At 44.4% G+C, this 24222-nt stretch overlaps 2 protein-coding genes across 4 annotated transcripts in view; one reads left to right on the forward strand and one right to left on the reverse strand.

Annotated features, from left to right (window-relative positions):
* Positions 1-24222, reverse strand: part of PRKAA2 (protein kinase AMP-activated catalytic subunit alpha 2) — a 369728-nt gene that overhangs the window by 268618 nt on the left and 76888 nt on the right. The window lies entirely within an intron of this gene.
* C8B (complement C8 beta chain) lies at positions 40-20813 on the forward strand. 2 transcript variants are annotated; one of them, XR_007507121.1, is made up of 13 exons: positions 40-176; positions 1746-1899; positions 2961-3102; positions 4015-4156; positions 6340-6472; positions 7339-7536; positions 9679-9919; positions 12043-12171; positions 12903-13066; positions 15343-15496; positions 16781-16849; positions 18239-19107; positions 20245-20813. XR_007507121.1 is itself a non-coding variant. In XM_049809438.1 (12 exons), the coding sequence occupies exons 1-12, from the start codon at positions 85-87 to the stop codon at positions 18388-18390; spliced, it is 1770 nt and encodes a 589-aa protein (XP_049665395.1). In that variant the 5' UTR covers positions 40-84; the 3' UTR covers positions 18391-20813. The 2 variants fall into 2 exon arrangements, 1 of the variants encoding a protein (XP_049665395.1); XM_049809438.1 differs by having other exon boundaries at positions 18239-20813.

Genomic DNA, 24222 nt, shown 5'->3' on the forward strand with positions numbered 1-24222 from the left:
TCTGGTGTTTACAGTGTGGAAAAACAACCCGGTAATTTATCTTGAGCGGTGCTGGTTTCAAATTGCCGACGGTACCTTGGAGCGATGAGCACAGCACGCACCACGTTTGCTCTGTACCCCGTCAAACTGTTGCTGCTTTATGCTGTACTCGGCATCCTATCCGTTCATTGCTTTGGGTAAGTGAATGTTTCTGAAGCCATGTCCGTGGGGTGGTATGATAAAGAGTGAGAATCAGTCCAGACTCTGCTTTCACATTGTATGGCACATAATTGCTGTCTTGAGTGATTTCTGTATTTCTAATGAATACTGAAAAGCATCATTTTGAAGTTAACATAGTGCAATATGTCTGCCTTTAGAAAAGTAATCCTGTTTGATAATCTGAGATGACAAATTGCCACGGTCACGTTGTAATGTGGAATTCTGTTTGCAACATGCAACCTCCTCCCATGCTAGCTGCCCAACAGTGTGCTGGAAAGACAGAGTTTTGTTTTCTTTGAGTACATAAATGGCAAGAATCTGGCTGGTGGTTGTTTCTTTCTCTGCTAGCTTAATAGATTTTGCTCTTTCAGAGGACTGTGGTCAATCAGTGACTGTAATCTTTCCAATCTAACTATATTTTTCCACTGTTCTCTGAACTTTGAGCTCTGATTTCATGCCTCAGTGAGCTGATGAGTTTTTGTAATTCCTTTATTCCATGTGATTTTTAATATGCAGTAGTAGGAGCCCCTTGCCAGGCACTAAATCATACTTAAAGCTTTAGCTGATTGTATTCCTTGTCTTGGTGGAAGAATTGGGAGCACTGCTGTGCTAGTTTACTTGTCAAAGTGGTTATGAAAAGAAACTAATTGTCAATGTTTTAATAAAGCTTCCCACGTAGATTAGGTGCTACAAGGAAGCATTTGTCTGGGACGAGGATACTAAATACGCCAAAAGAGTAGGCAGCATTTTAGTCGTGGCGTCCTGGAAACCCTGGAGACAGTTGTCACGTGAGGGGGTGAGAGAGGGACTGGGGGGAAGAGTAAAGGCTCACACTTGGGGTTCAGGTTCATTACTGGGATGAATGGGATTAATGGGTTAATGACTCTCTATTGTGAACCGAGAATAGAGTCTAAGACTCATGGGTTTGGCCGGCTTGAGGAAAAATAGGCTGCTTGGCAAAGGGAGGCACTTAAGCTCGGTTTTCAAAAATGCTGAGTGCGCGCCAGCCCTTAGCATCGTGACCGGTGTTTGTCATGGAGGTGTCCGACCTTGGAGCTCTTGGTCGTCTACAACAGTGAGGTAGTGAAGTGCTGCCCATACAGCGAGCACCAGGGAGTGGTGGGACAAGGGCAGCGACTGACGGTGCAAACTGTACTGCTGGCCACTTGGCCAGGTTATTTGGTAGGGCTTGCGCAGCTTGAGATGAAGCCCAGGTTGGTGGGACGTGGGTTGAGTTTCCCATGCTGGCTAGACCGAACGTGTGTCCTGCAGTCCCCCTTCCTGCGTTCTCCGCAGACTTACTCTCATGGTAGTGGTGTAGGGCACTGCTTCTACTCTGGGGCACTGAAGAGTGGGTCAGGTTTCATACCAAATCAACGCCAGTATGGAACGAGTGCTGAAATCTGGAGGTTGCACGGAAGATTTGATGAGGTCTAACAAGTGTTAGTTCTCTTTGGCGGGTAGTTTTGCACAGGTATAGGCCAAGTTGCTCTGTCCTCACTGCTCAATGGTTTCACGCCCTGAAGCTCTCCTGTTGTTGAACGCAGTGGTGAAAAGGAGTCCCTTAACCTCAGCGGCACCAACGAGAGCGTGGCCAACGGCAGGCGTGCCCGGTCTGTGAGCAGCCTGCCGCAGCCCCGCGACTGCACGCTCTCCGCCTGGTCCTCGTGGAGCAAGTGCGATCCCTGCCAAAAGAAAAGGGTGAGTGTTTGTGGTCTGGGCACAAAATGTGAGAAACCGGGAGGCAGGACCTCTTCCAAGCCTTGTCGTTTGTGTCCATGGGGTTGGGCAAACAGCGGGGAGGTGCCGAGGAAAGCCCTGTAGAGGTGAGACTGCGGGCTTTTGCTTCCAGGTGGCCTTTAGCTCTTCAGCTCGCCACCCACAGTAACTCCAGTGCTTTCCAGGCTGCTGCCTCGCTGTCCTGAGAAGGTGTAAGCCCAGGCTTGGTGAAAACAGAGGCAGAAAGCCCAGGCTTTGCAGGGACTTTCTCTCCAACACAGCCCTCTTCTTCCAGTGTCAGGGCGAGGCACCATCCCCGCTAATGGTGGAGACGCTCGGTGCCTCTCAGGATTAAGGTGCTTTTTCTTGTCTGTCAATAAGCATTTTCTACCCGAGAAGCCCCATCAAATGAAAGTAATGATCCCAATAGCGTGGAAAGCAAAAGCCCCGCTGCTTGCTAGAGGGACCTCTGCTAACGAGTTGGTGAAGCCATTCCCAGGCTTAAGCGGGAGTAACCAGTGATGGGAGTTGGGAAGAGTGAAGCTTCGTATCAAAGAGTTAATCTTAAAAGCTGGGAAAAAAAGGAGGGCTAACATATTGGATGGAGTAATTGACTGCTTCACAGCAGTGTTGTGGGCGGAAAAAAATCCCTAATGATACAGAGGGCCAAGTAAATACACTGACAGAAAATAACAAGGGATGTCGTTACCAGCGCTAATTGAAAGAGAGGAGATGTAACTGAATCCTTCCTTACTCTTGCAAATGCCCGCACTACCCTGTCAGGCTCATTTAAACAAACTGTCAAAGAAAAGCAAACTTTCCTTCATTCCGGAATCCTTCCTTAATGAAATTAAAACTGTCGCAGATCAGAAGCCTTTGAAATGAGGCACGTTACCAGCATCACACTTTTTTGCCGACACTTTTTTTTATATGACAGTACTCTTAGATCACATCTCCCTGACGCAAAGTTTGTTTTTTAACTAGGGAAGCATAAAATTCGCAATTTCTATACACTTGAGTCAATATTTTTTATTTCATCACAGTACAGATTTGCCCGCCTGGAACAACCTTCTCAGTTCAATGGAGATCCCTGTGATTACTCTGACAAAGAAACCGAAGACTGTGTTACGAATAATCCTTGCAGGAATAAAGTTAGATGTGAAGGGTTTGTGTGTGCAGTTACAGGTAAGGACTTTTGGAGTGAGAAGAGGTGGTGCTCAGACGGCATCTCCGACACCAGTACGCTGAACTCTGCTTCTACAAGGGCTTACTGGGCCACAGGGATGTCAGGAGCTGACCCGGGTCCATCCACGCTTGTGTTGTATTTGCATCAGTGATTTTGAGTGAGTCTGTTAGCCAACATCTGTCAGTCTAAAGCGTGCCTTTAAAATCTCCAAATAGAAAATTAAAACCTGGTTACATCAGTAAAAGCTGTAGCACAAGTGGATCTGACAGCAACAGCAGAACGTGCACTGGGCATCCTTGACACCATCCCCTATCAACGACTAATTAGTCAGGGACACTGTAAGCAGTATGGGGAAGGAAGGCAGCAGTTAGCTGTAGCCAAAATTTGAGCAGCCTCTGCTTTGCATCTGCAGCCAGGCAGCGGAAAGGAAAGTGTGCAGGGAGCAGGGTGTCGGGGCAGAGGGGACCTCGGCACAGGAGATGGGTCAAGGAAAGCGACTCTGATCTCTGTCCCCCAGGCTAGTGTTTTGGTGAGACTGAAAAACAACTCGGTGATTGTGGACATGGGAAGGGGGGAAAAATAATACCATACACAAGGTCTGCTGAAGAGTCTCCGGCATGTTTGTTTTCTCAAAACTAAAAAAAATTTAGCAACAAAAAAAAATTCTATTCTTTTTTATACTTTTAGTTAAGGTGGGGGTGCTTTCTAGGTTGAACAAGGAATTTTAAGATTATGAAAGTTTTGAGCAAAACCGAGCAGACTGAGTTTGGTGACCTACGCAGATAGAGAAGAAATATTTTCCAGCTATATTTGAACGATACGTTACAGGAGTCTTACTCTGTTTCTAGACTCTTGAGTCAGGGAGTGTGATAACAGATTGGTTTACGAGTAATTTACACCTTGCATCCTAGGGAGATGCATTGCACGGAGGCTGCTTTGTAATGGGGATGACGACTGTGGGGACCGGTCAGATGAAAAAAACTGCAAAAAAGTGTTCAAAAAATGTGACCAGAAGATGGAGCAATACTGGGGAATAGAAAATCTGGCAAAAGGGTAAGTCAGTGACGTTCATGAGGTGTTTTCTTACTTAAGGATAAGAATGATCTTACGTGGCTTCAGACATAAACTGAATGGAGAAAAGCTGTAGCAATTGCTGTATCCAGGAGTTAGTTAGGATCTGGCAGCGTTTGGGGTCCTGATCCAAAGCCCAGTGGGAAAATCCTTATTGACTCCATGAGTCTTTCGGAGAGAGGTGAGGGGAGTAAAAGCCCCAGATGTATATACCCTGTGGAGACCATCGGCTCAGCTTGCAAATATGTCCTGCAAGAGCCTGTGCGTGCTCTTTGTGTTGCCAAAACTCGGTGAGTGAAGAGGAAAGCGTCAATACCAAACGTTTCTCTAATGGCTACAGGTACTTGCACTTGAATTAATCAGTGGGAGAGTTTTGGTAATCCAATTATTTTGCACAGCTGTAAATAAAGTTAGACTTTGGCCTAATTCAGTCTGTGGGGAGCAGGAATGTCCTAGCCTTTAGGAACTGAGAGACTGCTTCAAACTGTGCTTTTTGAGAGAAAAGCAAAGGAAGGTTTGTTAAAATCTGAGGAAAATGTGATATCATTCTTTATAGAGTGACTTAAATCAGCATCCTGGACTGCCTAAAATCTGAACCTGCCTATGGATTTGTATTTTTGCACAGTGTATTGGTTTGGGGGGGGTCAAAATTTTTTTGATTTCTTCCATGACAGTGAGAGATGTTTGAATTTGTGTCCTTTGCGTGAGCAGGGTAGGATAAACCTGCATGCTAGGAAACTCCAACTTTGTGGGGATTAAAATACAGTCTGAACTGATCCAGCTTTTACAGGCTAAGACTGTGGCAACTTTCAGTAAGATCAGACTGGGTGAAAAGAGTTTTTCTCATTCTGCAGGAAAAAAATGCTTTTTATATAAAAAAAAGGGAAAGAAAAAATCATATTGCAAGGAAAAAATTATAATTTCCTCCTTATTCTCTGGAGATATGGCTGCTGCGCATGTCATTGCTAATGCTTTGTACTTCTGAGTTTAATCAAAATTAAAAATAATGTTGGACAATTATAGGAACATGCTTCTCATCTCTTTGAAGCTACAATTGCTCAGTAATTTGCTTTTAGTGGACTTCCCTTCTTTTCAGATTGTTCTAAAATTAGAGTTAATATTTTACAGCTTCAGAGTCATTATCATGCAAGTCCCTCTCCCCAAAATAAGGAGAGGCAGATCTAACAGAAACCTGGAACGCTAATAGGGACACAACATGGACTATTAGCAATTTGTCTTTTCTTTGGTGAAGTTTCATCTAATGACTCTTGTTACTATTTGATTATGAGTTTGTGGAGGTGAGTGCCGTGTCCTCAGCTGTGTGCCACAAAGGTGATGTGAGGGTGTCAGAACAGTGAGCAACAGAAAGATTTTTACTGCGACAGATCCCACCAGCAGCAATAGGAAAAGCAAATGATGGCGTTTAATCACCTCATCTAAAAAGGTTGCAGTGCTGCATCCTTTCTTAGAGCAGACAGGTTAAGATTACTGTCCATCATCCACTAAAACCAAAGGAAAGTTTCCCAGTGATTTCAAGGATCAGTTGAACAATTGCTTGGGTACCTTTATTCTTGTTCCCTGACAGAGTAAAAACTGTCATCTACTCATCTCTAGGTGATCCTTGACCAACCTGGCAAAGATTATAACTGATAAACTGGAACAAAGAAATGTGAATGAAAAATTAGCCTGGACTGATGTCATGGGTTGGCAAACCTGTTTTTGAAGATGCTGCTGGATGCTGCTGCACTACTGCGGGCATTTGGGGATGCTCGGGGTGGGCAGCCCTGGGGTGGGGGTTTGGCTGGTCCAGTTTGTTCTGCTCTTCCCAGAGACTTCCAGTAAAGGCTACAAAAGTTGCCAGTGCTAGTGGCAGTAATGCTCTGGTGTCATTCGTAGCTGGGTGGTGAAAATTGCCCTTCATATTCATCAAAGTGTCAAAATTTGACTTTGTCTTTTGCTTTCTTGTTAGTCAGGTTTTTCTGGAGCAACTGGGTTGGTTGGACAGTGAAAGAGGCAAAACTTTCTGTTGGGGTTTCAAAATAAAGAAGTATGAAACAAAGCCTTCAGCCAAACAAAACAGTCTTGCCTTTCTCAGCCACAGCATTCGATGTTTACCTCTAAATTGATGATAAACTGAATATTTTGCTGTTATGCTTCATGTACAGGTTAAATATCTTCACAAACAACTTGGAAGGATTAGTTCTTGATCACAGGTACTATGCTGGAGGATGTTCTCCCCATTATATCGTGGACACAAGATTCAGAAAGCCATACAATGTAGAAAGCTATATACCAGAGGTACGTGTCAGATTTGTCTGCAAATAAACTTACATATGTATATTCCAATAAATTTAGTGCACAGTACTGATACTAAATCAGTACTTCATTACTAAATCATTTTATAAAGAATTACAAAATTTATGTGACCAAACGGGATGAGACTGAATTTAACCCTGCTTCTAGAACACCATCGTACCCCACGCATTCTATGAAGTTGGATATGTCCCCTTGGAATCCCCACGTGCACTGGAATAGATGGCAGTGTTCCCTTGGACCTTGTCATTGCAAAAACTGAGCCTAACCTTCCTGGTGCCATCTGTCCAAGAGGGCCCAAAAGCCACCGAGTGGGCACAGGGAGGTTAATTTTAGACAGGATTGTAGAGTGTCTTGAGAGCCAGGCTGGGAAAGCTGTCCTTGTGCAGCAGCCTGGGATTTAGCAGCACACCATGTGCTTTGTGTGAAACCTTATTTCTGTGGTGCATCAAAGCTTTTTTTCAAATATTATGTATCTGACCTTAATGCTCTTGAAGACATAGCATATTTTTGAGTGTTGCCCACTAGGAAACCTTTTCCTTTTAGAATTCATACTTTAATTGATGCCTGTTTTTAAGATTTCACCTTCTTTGCATAAGATTGACATATTAAGTAGAAGCCTGAGGTCCTTGCAGTATGGAGGAGATAGTAGCTTTCCTGCTGCTGTAAATCAAGTATTCTTCAAGTACCAGTGTTAATAATAATAGTGCTTTGCAATTATACAAGGCTTTTCATCTTCAAAGTGCAAGCATTAATTCACAAGTATATTTGTATCTGTATTCCTTCCCCACGCTTCAGGTATACAATCGCTATGCAGGAAATTAGACGTGTTGTTTTTGCTTTCTGTTTAGACCAAAGGCAAATATGAATTTACAATGACTGAATATGACTCCTACTCAAATTATGAAAGCAGTGTCCTGAAGGCAAAAGCTTCGCAGTCTAGCTTCAGCTTTGGTATAAAAATACCAGGAGTGTTTGAACTTGGTTACAATTCAAAAGACAACAGGTTCAAGAAGTTCATTCAAAGGATGAAAAGATTTTCTTCAACGGTAAGCACTGCTCCACTTAATTCTCTGCTAACGTCTTATCTGTATGTGTGTGTATATCGGTTTGATCCTCATCATCAGGTCAGCAGCCATGACTAGGATCAATGAAATCTTTCCTCCTGCTTGGATTTTGCAGTTTGCATTGGTCAAGTGTTTACTAAGGCCACAATGCCTTCATTTGTGTTTACAGCACCCAGGAACTTTTCCATTCACCATCAGCCAGGAACCGCACTGCCTAACCTCCAAAATCAGCCACAATTGCTTGCAGTCTGTCCAGTGTCCTGCTGGGCATCCACATTTGGATGTTCTTAGTGAGGACGTTTAAAAAAAATGAAACTACGAAGCTGGTTCAAATGGCCTCCCCTCCATACAGTGAACTCGGTAGTAGGAGATGTACAAGTGACGCTCCTAACAGGCTCTCCATGCTTCACCCCAGCCACGGGATGCTGTGCACCTTGCCCTGCCGTTAAAAAGTTCTCACCCCTGATACCAAAGCAGTCTGGCAGGTGGGACGTGAGTGGGTGCTACCAACAGTGACTCCTGCAAGGGAATCTGCGCGGGTAGAATTGGGGTTTAGCTAACGAACCCAGGAGGGCAAAGTTCCCTCTGCCCTACACGTGAGTTACGGTGACTAATAGAGAAACCTGGGGTGAAAGAAGGGCAAATAGGATTTTCTGCAGTTCCAGGAATTTCTGCACCTGTACACACAGTCCAGAAACTGGTCTGTGGTGTGGACGGTCTGTGCAATCACTACGGAATATCATCTCACACGTGAAGTGCCATCCCTCTTTTAGGTGGGTTCAGCAAGGCAGGAGCTATCACTTCGGTAAATGATAATGCAAAGAGCGAAGCCCAGCTGTTCAACTGTAGGGCAATAACGTAGAACGAATACTGCTAGCAGGCCTTCCATGGGTTTAATTATAGACTAGCACATGCCATTTTACTTCGGCTGCTGTGATCTATCTGCCGAGTACATCATTCACCAGATCAGGACACACACGACACAAAATACGGATGACACAATCGCTTCCAGTCTTGTCTGCGGAGATTTGGTCACAGCTGTGATCTGATGCACACTTTAAGCTGGTTGGAGATGCTTTAATCTATAACTCCTAGGACTGCTTTATGAGATTCAGTCTGAGGTAGAGTGCACCATCATTTGATTTCTTTTTTTCAGCTGTTATTGCTGTAAACAAACCTAGCTCTTGTCAATGGTTTAATAGTATCACTGATCTATGTCTCTCCCCTCAGTATAAAGTGCACTCAAGAATGGCAGAGTATTCCTTGTTGCTATTAAACTTGCATTTGCTTCCTGCAAAGAGGCATTTCCCATGACAAGATCAGGCGTATATGAGAAGCATTTGCAATAGATATCCATAAAGAAACCCAATACTAAGTCTTGCTTTTATTATTTAAGCTACAGAGTTCTATATTGACACCCCCCCCCCCCCCCCCCCGATATGCCCGTCCTGCTGGCCGAATCAGCTGGACACTAAATACTTTGAACATGACGAAAGACAACTTCTGTTCCTGACTTTTATGCCAGAAAGGGGAGATGTGATATTTATCCATGTACACGTATCTGTACAGAGACTTACAAATACATGTGCGTGTGTGTGAGTGTTTGCGTTTTCTTATTTCCTTTGAGTTTTGTTAATGGCATATTCTGTGGAATATAAATATTAATTTGCATCAGCCAGACAATTACCATTTCACATATAAATCATCATGACTTCAGATGTCAGAATTTTTTGGGAGAGAGCACGTGAGAGGCAAAGGCTGGTCGACATTATTAAGGGTATAGCAGTCTCGTGGGATGCTGCGTGGGTCTTGGGTCTGGCAGAGCAGAGCCTGGAGCCTGCCTTTCCCCGTGTCCCAGTCGTGGCCTGAGCCATCACCTAACCTATAACGGGAGTCTGTCCCTCTTCCTTCTTCCCCCTCTAGTACCAGTCAGAATCCTGATCTTCAGAAACGTTATTACTAAAACTTTCCGGTTTGCTAAATTAAAAGATTTCCAGTTGCAAACTGTGAAATGGATAAATCCTGACCAGCGTTAATTGTTTAATAGCAAATAACTACACGTTGTCATGAGAACGACATCCCTCACTTCTTCAGGATTCTCACGTGATTCTGCATTTCATGTAGTCCAGCAAATTCATTCACGCCCATTCTGAGCTGGCTGTTGCCGTTTATAAGCTGAAGCCCCGAGCCCTGATGCTGCATTACGAGTTCCTGCAGAGACTCCATCAGCTCCCGTCAGAGTACAGCTACGGGGAGTACAGAGAGCTCTACAGAGACTACGGGACCCATTACATCACGGAGGCTACCGTCGGCGGCATCTACGAATACACTTTAGTCATGAACGGCGACGAGCTCCAAAAGGCAGGTACGTGCATCTGATGGGTTTGAAAAGGCTTTGAGGCCAGCTTTTTTGGTGGGAAAACCCCTCTGCAGGCACCCAGTGGTGGTTCAGGTCCGAGGTCAGAAAAGGGAGATGGTGGAAGAAGGAGTCAACAACATCTCAAGGAAAACCTGCAGGAAAAATGGGAGTAGAAGTGCTTTGTGGCGGTGAATAAAGAACCTGGGTTTCGAAGCATGCTCAGCATCCTGGGCTTCGTCTAGCTCTCAAGCTGTGGGTGCTGCCAGTTCACAAAAAAGGGCCCTGTAAGCAAGTATTTTAGACGACAAGGTTTGGAGGCTGACAAGATGTTGATATGAATGAGAATCGTGTAGCTTAATGCTTTTGTTAGCTTTTAAAAACCTCACCTAGGTTCTTTTTCCATTGCCTTTCAAATGACAGTCTTGAGACACCTTTAGCCTCGAGAGCTTTTCCAGCATGTAGGAAACAGTAAATAATTTGCTGGGTGACTTCTGTGCCTGGCATTGCTCTTGCTCTTTGACTCTGGCTTCCTTTTTTGCGAGAAATGGTGATTGTTGTGTAGGATAGAGCGAGCCGTGTGACATTAATCAATAGCTGCACTCTCTTATTTATTCATTGGCATAGGAGTGAGTAACTGCCTTCGCTGTCTATTTGCGAAAGCATTTAGTGGACTCCACTGTGTGTGATGCTCAGCCTGTTTGCTCTTCTGCTGTCTAAGAAGGTGCTTATCCTGTAGTCAGATGCAGCCCAGAGGGACAGAATTTAGATTCAGGTTTCAGATATTCAAGACATTAGCACTGCCCAATTTCTCAGCCGTCGGTGCGGGCCTATCACAAGCCACGTTTGTTTGAATTAATGTGTATTATTGTTTCCATAAAAATGCTACCTGTTGGCATCTGCTGACCTAGATCAGGATCCTGCAGTAGTACCAACATTTTCACGCTGTCCCCAGTGCTGAGCTGGGCTGTAAGTTCTCACCAGGGTTTGGTAGGTCTGGGCGGAGAATTCAGGTTTCTCCCTTCGAATCCATCATTATGTTTGGACTGCCTGTGCTGGGAATCAGGTCTTCTCTTGCAGATCTCGTATCACACGCCATGTCACCTGGTTGGTACTTGCACTGCTCGCTCGTATAATGCAACACGCCAGATGTGTCTGTGGTTCATGATTTTATACTTTCTGTGGGAAGGATGGCAGGAGAGAGGTGTGGATTGTGCCGTATGAGGATGTCATAAAATAGTGGTTCCTGCCTTCAGATGCATATGGACTATAATATTAATAGGGGCCATGCTGCATCAACCCAAAACTCAGTGCATCGTCTTTCCTGATCTAGAAGCTGGCCAATATCATGTGTATGAGAAGAGCATAAGAACAGGACAGCCATACAGTAATACTGGTGTTGTGAGCTCATGTAAACATTTGTATCATCAAGACATGAGTTTAACTCAAGAAGTAAAGAATTCAGGGAAACGTTGGGGGATTACAACAAAAAAGCAGAGAAAGAAAAGAGAGGCTTCAGTGTAATAGCTGGTGTTTCACCACGTTAACTGCTTAAATATTCTTGAGTGTCAGGGCAGCAAGGAGTTTGGAGAAGGACTTTGGGGAAAAACGTATGAAGGATTTGCAGATTTGTAGGGCAAATTCTTATATGCCAAGAAAAAAACGGAGAAACTTCCATGAAACAATTAAGGCTCTTCTGGCAGCAAAGAATTGGAGATGTGAGCTAGCAAATGAAGGAGAAGCTACTTCACCTGTTACTCTTAAAAAGCCTGGCTCCTGATGATGGGGATGGGAGGTCAGCAGTCCTTTGTCAAAGACGTTTGGTGTTTAAGTCACAGGCCAGGTTCCCACCCATTGCAGCTCTGCATAACCCAGTACAGCTGAGTGGGTAATTAAAAGCCTCCTCTTCCAGCATTTTCTTTGCATTTGCACTTGGTTTCAGAGTTCTGTAAAATGTAGAGATCTCATTTCATTTCATATGGATCTGTTCAATACCCCCAAAAAGGCTTCTGCATCTCATCTCCTTTTTTCCCAAAGGAAAAACATTTATCAACTCCCATTTTCTGTGTATATGGACATAAAACATCGAACAGTTGCATTAAAATGCTACAGTTTTTTGGTGTGTATTTAAGGTTATTCTCTGAGCGATGTCCAGAAATGTGCACAGCATGGCTTTAACATTGGTGGAAATATCTGTGGTGTCTACGTGACGCTTGGAATGACTGCAGCTGGCTGTAAATCCCTTTTAAAAGAGATTGGAGGTAAGCATGAAACACTTCTACCATTTAATTTCTAGCCTTTGTCATAGTGAAAGGAAGATTTTGTGATCTTGCCTGCCTGAAATATTTCCCCACTCCCTCACAGCCACTTTTGAGTCTGCTGGCTAACCCTAGCCAAGCTTAACAGAGGTGTAACTGTCTCAAAGCTTAGTTTTTTGCAAGACGTTCTTTGCTGGGTAGAGAAGAAATATCTGCTCAGTGTCCCAGGGAAAAACAGGGACAGATCAACCATTACCTCCCTGGATGGCGCTGTGTTCCCAATCTCAGCAGAGCAGCCTAGCACACCGCGTTTTGCACCCAAAAAAGCACAAATGGAGAAAGGAGGGAGGTAATGGTGTTGTGGGAGCTGGGGGTGTTGCAGTGGGAGGAGGGTGCACCTGAAGATAGGCGGAGGAGAACAGGCGATATTCATGGTGGTGAGGAACATCGGGCTGTGGAAGGACCTGCAAGCCTATAACCGTAGGGACGAAATTTCGGGGGAGAGGTACAGGGTGAGGGAGAGGAGGATGGGGCTGTTGCTGCAAGGAAGCAGGAGGGGCACAGCAGCGTAGGAACCCGGGCTTCAGGTGGGAAACACGTGTGGCCTTTTTCCTTTGCCCTCTCCATGGGATGGGTCCTATACAGGGGCGTTTTGCTGTTAGCTTGTATCTCAACTCCAACCCGCAAAGATATATCCAAGCAGAGTTGGCCACTTTCTGAATGCATTTTTGCAGACAGCACCTCCAAAAAACAATATGTGGAAGATTTCATTGCCCTCGTTCGTGGCGGGGCAAGCGAACGCATTACCACGTTGGCTTACAAAGACCTGCCGACGGCTGCGCTCATGCAGGAGTGGGGAGATGCTGTACAGTACAACCCTGAAATCATAAAGCTAAAGGTACTGTATCTGTCACTTCTTTCAGCCTCACTTAGCTCCTTGGAGAGCTCTGTGTTTAAATAAACAGGACTTAAAAAAAAACCTCCGGGAAATTTCTAGGGCAAATAATAGACCTGTATTGTGCAGCATAGATTCTCTAAGACTGGCTATTCAGAAAATCAAAGCGATGTGTTAAAAAGGGTGGTGTGGTTGGAAGTATGTGAAGTAAACAGCTTTAACCCTTCTAACTTGGCTGCGCAGATGTGATTGCTTGCTGCCTACCAAGTAGATCAGATGATCCGCCTTCTGTTTTACCAACGTATCACTTCTCAAAAATATATCTGGCAGCATATATTTTATAAGGACTTTTTTTTTTCTTGAAATCTCTCCTGTCTTCTGTGAGCACTAGTGGCTATTTAGCAACAATTCTCTCTGGTTCAGAAGGTCAAGTAGTTCACCATGCTTGCCTGGATGTTTGTGCAGCTTAGCTAAACCTTAAAAATATGAGTTAGGTTTTGAAGAGCCGAGGGGTTTTGATGCTGAAGAGTTTTAGAAATGCAAGGCACTGTAGAAGTAAAAAACGAGCAGGAGTACGTACCAATTCCTGCCTCATCATTTTTAATGTCAAGGTAAGTTCACTCTGAGTGAATAGTACAAAGGTGCAAGAGAACATCCTTTTAAACAGGAGTTTGGACTGGTAGTGGTGGAAGTTGATTTTATTATTATATAATTGATTTTCATTGTAAAATTTAATTTTAGGCAAAAATATTCATATTTGTAAAAGGTATTTGTTTCTCATTGAAAATTCTGACTTTTGATTTTAAAAAAAGAGGGGAATTCTAAAAAATATGAAAGCAAAGCAAAAATCAGTAATTTGGAAATACAGCCAGTGCCTGTCCGGCGCTCACTGCAGCGAAGGTGCCTTTCCCAAGCCCCTGGTTCGCTGTGGATTGACCTTCCAGAAACGCGCTGGGAGGTCTCCTGGCAGGAGACAACAGAAATGCAACCCTCTGCCCTAGATCCCACCTACAGAAAATTCTCCCACAAGAAATTGCGATGTTCTTTGTCTTGCCTGGCATCAGTGACCAGGCTGCCCGGTAAAAAAAACCCAGACGGATGTAATTTGGATTTGGTATCTATAATCCTTCATTTCCATACCGATATCCCTGTGGGGCTTGAAGATCAAAAGTACCAGCAGAGTGTGACTAAATGTCAGCACAAGAATGCTTAGTTAGGGAAAACTAAAGCAAATCAGTTCATAAATCATCTGCTGAAGGGACTTGGCAGGTCACTCTTAGTGTGTTTCCTCATTTGTACGATCTGAATTCAAAAAGCGAAGTATGGATCACAGATAATTGATGAAGAGTGGATGTGCAGCAGCAGGAAATGAGCATTTTTTTATTGAAACATTCTTCTATTTCTTGTAGCCTGAGCCTGTGATAGCAGTAGGGTGATCTTTCGTGCTTACTGTATTGCCGTGGCCTGTAAGGCAGGCATCTCTATAGCAAAGATGGGAATTTGGGATGGATCCTCTGATGACATGTGCCAATGTCATCCCACTGGCACTAGTGGGTGACTGGCCGTATTGAGACCACACTTTAACTTTCCCTTGTTTTCAGGAAAAACTTAATGAGCGGGTCCGAGTCTCCTTGGTCCCTATTGCACGTTCACCATGTTGTGCACCCCTTTATCTTCCCCCACTGACCCCATCTGCAGATGAAGATCACAACCCTCTCCCTTCCGAAGGCAGTGGAAATCCTTATCTTGGCTTCATAAAGAGAGAAATCATCCTTGAAATGCAGAAGTGGCTAAGGTGAAAGTGCAAATTTGAAAGCGTGTGACCGCACGCCTCTGGCCGTGCTGTGGGGCTGTAGGAGGAACGAGGGAGATTTTTGTAGGTGGGTTTTGGGGAGACCTTTTTTAAATGGGAGTAAGAAAGCAGTCAGGAAACATAAGTTCAAGAAAATCTGATCTAAAAATGTCAGTATCAGGAAAATGGATGAGAAGGGACTTAATGAAACGTCTGTGAAACTTTGCCCGTTTGTCAACTACCGGTATGGCTGTTGTATTTTGTTAATGCATTTGCAGCTGCTTGGGTGTTTTAAACCAAGGGGAGGATCCCTGTAAGCATTCCTCATCACTGCCTTGTTCACGAGGTTTAAGGAAATGCTAAGGGGAAACCTGGAGCCCATACCACAAGGCCTTCGTTTCCCTCTCCAGCTGTGCCACCGCTGAGCCCTGTGATGCTCACACCATCCTGAACTTGGGAACGAATGCAGTTTCTTCCCTCCCTTTAGGCAGAGCCACTGTATCAGCTGGTGACTCCAACTGATTTCGCTAATGCAATTGCAATAAAAGAAAATCTGCGACGGGCTCTTGATGAGTTTCAGCTGGAGACCAGTTCTTGTCACTGTGCTCCCTGCCACGGCAATGGCATCCCCTTTCTGCAAGGTAAGAGGATTTTGCACCTCTTCTCTACCCTCTTAAGAGAAATGAGCTGGGAATTTGTGGGGGGCGAGGAAGCATGGCAAGTATTCTGCTCTTTAGTTTCTCCTGTCATTTCTTCTTCAGGTAGTTTATTTTTTTTAAAGTTGGTCTATTTGTAGAGTGCCACCGGTAAGTAAAGATGGTAAAGTGAAGGGATGTGTCTTCTTAATGGGAGTGACCATCTGTATCAGTTTTGTGGAAAAATTTGTTCCTTCTCAATTATGCATTAAAAAAACCTTGACATCTTTAGGTCTCCTCCTTTGCTTTTAAGATTGCTGCCATCCTCCTAGAGAAGTGACTACTGTCTCAGCATTAATTAGTGTTTGTAAAAGTGTTTTGAAGATGAAAAGCACCATATAAGTGCCAAGCACAGTTATCACCGTCACCTCCCCCCATTTCTAATAGAAGCTGTCCTCCTTTGTAAGCAGGCTGTGATTTAAAAAATGAAGGGGAAAAATAATCAAATTGAATGAAAACCGCACTGCCTAAACAGAGATCTATGATGTGATGAGAGCTTCTAACAAAGGGACCATTTTGTCAAGTGCCTAATTCCAATCTGCATCTGCAAAAGTCCTGATGAGAATCGTTATCATCCAAATGTATCTAATGCAGAAACCATGGCTTCAGGTACCAGCTAGTTGATTGTAGCACTTAAAGGATTCGTCTCATGATTACCCTTGTTTAAATAACTTTTTAGGAGCTGAGGCAGGTTAGCGTTTCATATAGGATCTTCTCAACAAGGGGTTTTAAATGACCGTTTATTTTCCGAAGCGGGAGCTCTCCTCCGGAGTCCTGCCGTGGGATGCACACCGCAGTTCTGGGCAGCCAGAGCAGGGTTTACGTGGACATTTCCTCTGCCCCAAAGCCAAGCTGGGATGCTCCTGGCCTGGGTGCTCATTCCTGATGCTGCAGTTTGCTCTCTCTCAGCTATACCAAGAAATCTGCTTTGGAGAGGAGCAGGGGGACTGCGCGGTACCCCGGCTTGCTGAATTACTGCAGCGGCGCAGCTGGGATTGAGCCACAGTGCCGCAGCAGGAACAAATGGCCGGGGAGGCGAGAGGGGCGGCAGGGTAGTCACAGCTCCTCTGCTTTATTGCTATTTTATACTTTCACCATTGGAGAAAAAATGCTGATACCATTTCACCTGCTGTCCCTTCCTCACAGAAGATGAAGCGCTGAGAAGAAATGGGTGTCTGCAGGGAAATGTGACTTGAAGTCTCTAATCCCACCACCTCTGCTTACTTGCAGGAACCAAGTGTGAATGCTTATGTCCCCTCGGCTACAGTGGCACTGCCTGTGAGATCAGCAAGAGGAAAGGTAAGAGGGACCCCAAATCCGAGGAGACAGTCCCAGCTGTATTTAGGAGCACCCAGGGATGGCGGCTGATGGAGTAATGCCCAGCGCTGGCTGTCCCCACTCTGCCCAGCCCAATGCACGAGGGTTTGGGGTCCTGCAGAGGTGACAGATATGCTTCGCCTGCCCTCTTCTACATTTCTTTGCGCTCACGAGGAGGTGGCTTTACTTCTGCAGTTCAAAGCTGCATAAACGCTCCTTGCAATGTATCAAAATACGAACTCCTACCTAATTTGCAATCCATAACAAGCCTCAGGTCTCCTCCAACAGCTCTGTTTCCTAAGTTTTTCCCTTTGATACAGCCAGCGTGTTGCCAACTGTTTTCCCCCAGATATGCTACCATGCATTTTAATCTTAAAATCTTATTATGTTGTTTCGAAGCATTTACTAATGCTTCTTGGTCACTTTATATCGCTGCTGTCTCTTGACTGATGTTCTTAACTCCTTCTAGTTTAGGATGATCTGTGAATTTAATCATTTTGTTTACTTCTTCCAGCTCATTAATTTAGATGCTAAATAATACCAGATCTCAAGCACCCAGAGCTCTGGCACCATCCCACAATTTAATGCACTGCATTTATCACAGCGCTTTGTTTACAGTCTTTTATCCAGTTCTCATTCTGCGTGACTGTGTCCTAACTAAGCCAGGCTGAAATACATTTTAAGCCAAGATTTCACCGAGCAGAGGGTCAATTTTGTAGGTGTTTCTAAGCAAGTCCACGGAGCCTTAAACTGTGGAGTCACTTACACCTTGTTCCAGTCTGCTTACCGCACGCGTAATCGCATCCGACCCTCCCAAAGACTCACATCCATCCACTTGTCAACATGCAGCTTCCTTTCTCACTCTTCTTTCCTCCTTTTATGTATTGCTTCCATGTTCGGCTCCATGATTCTCAGGATTTTGAATTTATGTCACTCACATGCTCAGGGTCCAGAAGAAACAGTGTAATAGGAAAAGCAATGGATAGAAAGCTGAATATTCAAGCTGTTGTTCATTGAAGAAGAACATGAACATTTCCCCTAGCACCTCCAAATGTGGCTGACACGAGTTTAGTTGCTGTTTTTCTTACCTAGGCTTGGACTAAGACAGTAAGAGAAATGTCCTACAAACAAATATAAAGCTAATTGATTTTTTTGCCTTGTCCTTGCTGCATAAAATGTAGTTCGAACAAACACCAGAAATGCTGAACAGAGAATTAATATCTTTAAAACAATCACTCATTGTTAATGACTCAAGTATATTGTTAGTGGTATGTTTGTGTTTAAATATGATTCATGGAAGCTGACAGCTCTTCCCATGGAAAGAGCTGCTTTATTCTGACAGTCCTTTCTGGCTTTGGGTTTTTTTTCCAGATGCTGCTATTAATGGAAACTGGGATTGCTGGGCCAGCTGGTCCCCATGTTCAGGAGGTCAACGAACAAGGAGACGACAGTGCAACAACCCCGCCCCACAAAATGGTGGTTCGTCATGCTCAGGGCCAGATGCTGAGACAGTTACTTGCTAGAGGGAATCGTTAGGAACTTCCACAAAACCGATGAGCAGTTTGCAAGCTGAGTGGAAAGATGTTACCCGACTACTTGCTAAGTTGCCTTTGCTCTGCTTATGTGTCTCATCCAAGTGTGTTGAAGTTGGAAACATTTCAGAAGGCGTTGGGAGCTGGGTGTGTATTATGAAGCACACCTTCGGACATGCTTTGCAATTGTCCTGTGGAATTGAATGTGCTTACTGTTCTTAATATTTTGACTTTTCACTGTCTTTATTGCAATGGGCTAATTGAGACAAGCTTTATCTCCTGCCTTATTTGGTAGCTGCATGATTTTGAGTTCTACTGTCTTGTTTTTGAAGGTTCCTTTGAGATAAAAAAAGACCGTTTGATCTTACGTGCACCAGAATTTGCGCTAATATGCAGCTTCTGTGAAGACAGCTGTGTCACGTGGAGCAAAATACAGCATATTAAAGTCTAAATCTCAATGAGCACAATAGTATCTAATGTGACATTTAAAGCCGCTGTGCCTCGCTACTCCAGTTTCCCAATTTATCCTATTTAACTTAAATTGTCTGTTGTATTAGAAATTGTCTTGAAGGAGTGAAAACCGAATTGTGAAGAACAGTGTGGTGACACCAAAGCGTTGTTGGACTATATAGCACTTGTACTTCTGCCACAGCGATGGGCTTCCTCCTGTGCGTTTCTGAAGTAGAACAGATCCAGCGAGAGTTTCGGGTACGCCCCGGTACGCTCAGATACACGGGTGCTCTGGTTCCTTGGGAAGGGGGACGAAGGACAGGGGGATGCTACTGGGATGGGGAATTGGAAAGCAGATTCTGCTCCTTCTGCTGCTTGGGGGTATTGGAAGGCAGGAGAGATGGCTACACTTGCAGGAGAGCCTGCGCCCTGACTAGAGTTGTCACTCCAGGATGCCAGGACCCTGCACTGGAGTAGGATGAGCAGCCAGCATTTCTGTCATGGGCAGAAGAAATGGAATATTTGGAACACACGTCTTTGCGCATCCCCCGAGGTCTTCTGCCCTTAGTGGTCACCTCTGCCCCAAACAGGTTCTGGTTCATCAGTTTGATCCCGTGAAAGCCTGTGTTTCAGTGGCTGCATTGCTAGTCCGCTCGGGTTAGGACATCTGAGATGGAGAGAATTTGCTATGAAAAGAGCCAAAGCAAAGTGAATGGTTTGCCCTTTGTTACTGTCCCTGGGGCCACACATCACAATCCAGGTCAAACAAAAGAGGAACTTGTAATATCGTGCACCATTTCATGACTGACCTGAGCCTGGATTGTTCCAGGGACTTGCCTCCTGCAGCTTCGTTGGTGGTTAATGATTATTGCAAAGACATGTGGTGGGGCATGCTGTAAAATAACCAGCAATAGCTTTGCTCCAGAAAAACGCTTCCACCAGTGCAAAGTTGTTCATAAGTGTTGTGAGTCTTCTAACATCTGCAAGGTCAAACACTCTTCCGAGGGTTTTTAGCAATGCTGGTGATGATGGGTTGGTATCGCCAGTTTCTCTCCATTCAGACTGACGTTGTCTAAATGTAATTCTCGTAAGAACGACTCAGGCTCTCTGACATCTGAACAATGGAACGTGCATTTAGTTGTAGCCCTCATGCCGCCTCCACACTTATTGACGAGGTTTCTGTGACAGCTTTAAGAAAGGAAGAGCACATTGCATATGTAAAAGAAGAGTGCTCTGTACTCATTACGGGCTTCATAATTGAGCTGCCAACCCAAACCATTGTCATTATCCACTGTGTAACTGTGATATCTTTTGTGTGATAGAAATTTGCCAAGAGATTCAGTTCGGGTCATGGTCAAAGAGGTCACTGCTTATGTGAGGTATGATAGTCTTCAGAGCTTTTTCAAGGACACTGTAGAAGCTCTGCAGCAGAGGACCCTCATCATGGTCCGTGGGTGCCTGTGAGGACATGTACTGCAGTGCGGTTGCCTGCCCTTCTTAAGCAGCCTCGATGTAATCTGATTAAGGAACTTTCTCAGGTGGGTCGAGTGGCTTTTGTAAATTTGACCACCTTTCCTGACGATCGAGCTGGAGTAAGCGTTCTGACACGTAGCCATGGTGCGTCTATCCGCTGCTGCGGCAAGCAGAGCCAAACGTAGCAACCTGAATTTGGACTGTTGTTCCCAAATCAGAAAAGTCCAGGTTTTTTTAAGTGACAGTGCCTGGGTTTGGATATTTGGGGTTTTTTTTGAGGAATTGGGGAGAGATTTGACAATCTTCAAGATCAGCAGGATAGTCTAACTCAAGTATGATTTCAGTAGTGGTTGAATACTGAGCCTATAGGCTTAGAAGCCTCCCATAAAGGACATAACTTTATCTTGTCCTTGTGATTTTGTGCTTTGATTCAACTAACTAATGATTTATTATGACCTGGAGGGTAATAAAAAATACTATGCTGAAGCTTTTATTGTTTCATTTTGGTATGCATTAAATTTTGGTACTATCTTTTAGTGGTGTTTCTAACTTCCACTTTCTGTGTAAGTTTAGATTAATAACCCACGTATGAAAACTCGGGAAGGCTGCAGGCAGGTTGCGTGCGTGTTCAGCACTGGTTGCACTGCTCTAGCCCATTTCTCTGGTTAAGTCACTTGTCTCAATGGGCTTTAGTACATCCCGTATTATATTTTCACCAGCAGTTTGCTTGTGAAAAAAAGAAACTCAGTAAACATGGAGAAGCTGTATTTTCTCTGCCTCCCTGCTTGAAGACATTGCTGCTGTGATGTGTGCTGGATCCAGTCAGCATGGCTTAGGAATCTCCCAAAAGGTGTTTTAGGTAAGTCGTAATTGTCACATCCAGCTTTCCCAGGACAAAACCAGCTTGACTCTTATAGCCCCTAACATCTCCATCAGGAATGGGTAAATCCAACCGGTTTTCACTTGCTCCCTGTCTTTTCATATCACGTAGACACTTTATGTTTACGTGTGAGGCTGGAACGCGGTCTAGGCTGTGGCTGGGCACTTGCAAACCCTGTGGTTGCTGTAGTATTGCTAAATTACTTTACCATGCTCCTCTTTCTCCCGCTATCAGATGGATATAGTTTTTCCTCCCCAGGTTCTCTCCCAGATGGAGAGATGTTGTTGAAAGCGACCTGGTGAGTCCATGCAGAGGTGCTAATGGTCCCTGGGTTTCCAGCTCCTAGTTCTTCTACCTCGATGGCTAAAGAGCCCAGTGAGCACCCAAGACAACTGCCAGATTTCAGGTCAAATTATGCCTGCAGATTTGTCTTCCTTTTATATCCTATTTTAACACCGCCCTGCTTCTGTAAATCAACAAAACTAGAGATGAAGACAGTGATTATTACCATTATGAACATTTTTTTTTTTTTTTCTTATTTGTAGTGCAGCACTAAAAGTCCCGCTGTGCTGGGCATGGTAGAGCAGCACAACACATGCCAGTCCCTCCCCAAACTCTCCAGGATCTGGTATTTCTTTTGTTTCAGGTTTTGGGGGCTAGGATTAAATGTTTTGTATCTTCCTGTGCCTCTGCATTACACTGTATAAAAAGGCAGGCAGTAATTTTTGAGCTGCTCCTGCTAGGGAATTTTTGCCTGCTCTAAAATGGCAGGCTCACAGGGACGCCAACGTGCGGATAGTCGGCGTGACATTGACCCCGAGGTAGAAAACAGCTCTGTCTCAAGCGCTGCCCTTATCTACTCTTCTGTTAGCTGGTTATCTGGAGTCTGCACCTTGCAACCTCAGGTGTATTGTCATCAATCATTTGCTATTTTCTTTTGCGTACTGGTTCCTCTCTGCCCTTCCTTTGTTAATAACCCAGTTTGCCTATATCCATAAAAATATCTGATTGTGATACCATTTATCCAAAGCACCATACATCCATCATGTACTTATGAGCGAGATAAACAAGGTCTCCTGGGAAATATGCCGCAAGAAATATATAGGATAAATAACTATATCAAATGTATGTCAGTGTGCAAGAGGGGAAAATCCATTCATTAAAGCCAGGGTGGAACTGCAGTGTTTTATTGTACTCTCTAAGCTTTTAGTTTAAGTAAGAAACGTACATTTTTGCTGCTTATCTCATCTAGCACAACTCTCATGCTGGCCACTTCAGCATGAGATATATTAGCTTCTTTGACTGGCATTGTAAATGTGTAATTGCTCATAATCTTTTTTTTTTCCAGACCTTACAGGCAGCTTCTTCCTTTCTTTTGACTTCAGCTTCGCTGCTCCAAGTTTCAGCCGTGCGGGTGTCTGAGCCCTGGCTGCGGCACAGGATTGGAATGGGAGGAGAGGGGCCGCTACCGAGCTGCCTTCGGCATTTGAAGGAAACCCTTGGGTTTGTATTTCATTGCGGCGGGTTGCAGGGTGAGCGATGGAACTCTGCCCCGCACGTATCCTTGCTTTCATTTCCGTACTCCGACACTGCGATGTTCAACGCGGAGAATGAACAACTGCAGGCAAATGCTAGCTTTTTTGCTCTTATTTATATGTGCTTCATGGTGGTATTTCACAGGCGGTTTCTTCAGTCACTTGGATTTATTCTTTTTTTTGCAGTTCTCCAGTCTGTGATCTTCTAGAAATGGCTCTAAAAGCTGAGGATGCAGGTTGCCTTCCTGCCGGCCCCATCCCTCCTCTGCCCCCAAGGCACCAGATCTTTCTCTTCATTATTTCTTCCCTCTGGTCACAAAAGAAGCGTACTTGCCTTTCTAACTAAGGTGACTTTATACTCGTGTACTTTCAGGCATTTTCCTGAGTCCTAAGCAGCCGGTGTAAAAGTAAGAATCGCCTATGAGCCAAACTAGTCCTTAGTGTAAGAGCACTGTCTCCTGCTTCTGCATAACCTGCCGGCCCAACACCAAACAGTAGTGATAAAACCATTGACGGGAAAACTTGTTGTCATCCTACATTTCACATTCCTTTGGGATGTCTAAATCATACCAATATATGGGTGCTTCATGCAGCTGCATTTTCCCAACATAGAAGGCATCAGATTCAAGCCCTTGGGAGCAAATTCATCTCTGGGTGAATGTCACCTTTACCTGGAAAGCAAAGTTGGCGAAAAGGCTACAGCTTTACCGCTCATCATAGGAACTTTTCACAAAACAATTACATCTCAGTGTTTGAGACAACACGGTTTGTTGTTTTCATAGACAAAACCAGCCTGTAGTTTCATTTTCAAGCAAAAGAGAAGTGGGGGAAAAATTGTCCTTCTGCAAACACGCACACAAAAGAAAATATGGGGCCATATCTTCAGGTGGTATAAATCAGCTGCAGCAAGGAGCGACACTGATTTACATCAGCTAAGTGTCAGACTCTAAATCACCACTGACACGCTGTTGAAAAACAAGCATTTCCAAGAATCAGAGCTACAGCTGAGCAATTTCTTTCACTAAACCATGATTCCTTTCTACTCCCTCTTTCCATTCAAATGTATATAGAAGTGCTCCTTTGTGCTTTGAGGTTTTGTTGCTGTTGTTGCTTTTCATAATGACCGATTCCTTCTCAGGGCTTTTTTTTTCTTCTTCTTCTCCCCTTGTAATGAAAAGCACAGTAAAATGAAGTGCCATTCGCCTTCCGTCCACCCCAGGTTTTTGCGGCAGTTCATTAAGAAGAGGGAGCTGCGGGCTCTCGCCGTGGTCTCTGGACACAGTTCAATACTGTGTGTATTCTTGTGCCGAGATTTACGTCTCACATTCAAAAAAGCCCCTTAAATCAAGCAGCCTGTTAGCATCTTCTCCAGCTCTGGGTGCCTGGGAGATAAAACGCCTGCGTGCTAATAGTCAATTCATCACTGATCTCAAAGAGGAGTAACCTTCGCATGTGTGTGAACATCCTCTGCAGGATGGTTGTGTT

The sequence above is a fragment of the Accipiter gentilis genome, chromosome 8 (assembly GCF_929443795.1).
Source record: "Accipiter gentilis chromosome 8, bAccGen1.1, whole genome shotgun sequence".
Lineage (NCBI taxonomy): Eukaryota > Metazoa > Chordata > Aves > Accipitriformes > Accipitridae > Astur > Astur gentilis.

Coding starts and splice junctions, on each gene's coding strand:
- C8B (XM_049809438.1), top strand. CDS start 85: ATGAGCACAGCACGCACCACGTTTGCTCTGTACCCCGTCAAACTGTTG. Junction 3,103..4,014: donor GTTTGTGTGTGCAGTTACAG/GTAAGGACTTTT, acceptor CTTGCATCCTAG/GGAGATGCATTGCACGGAGG. Junction 13,067..15,342: donor CTGAAATCATAAAGCTAAAG/GTACTGTATCTG, acceptor CCCTCCCTTTAG/GCAGAGCCACTGTATCAGCT.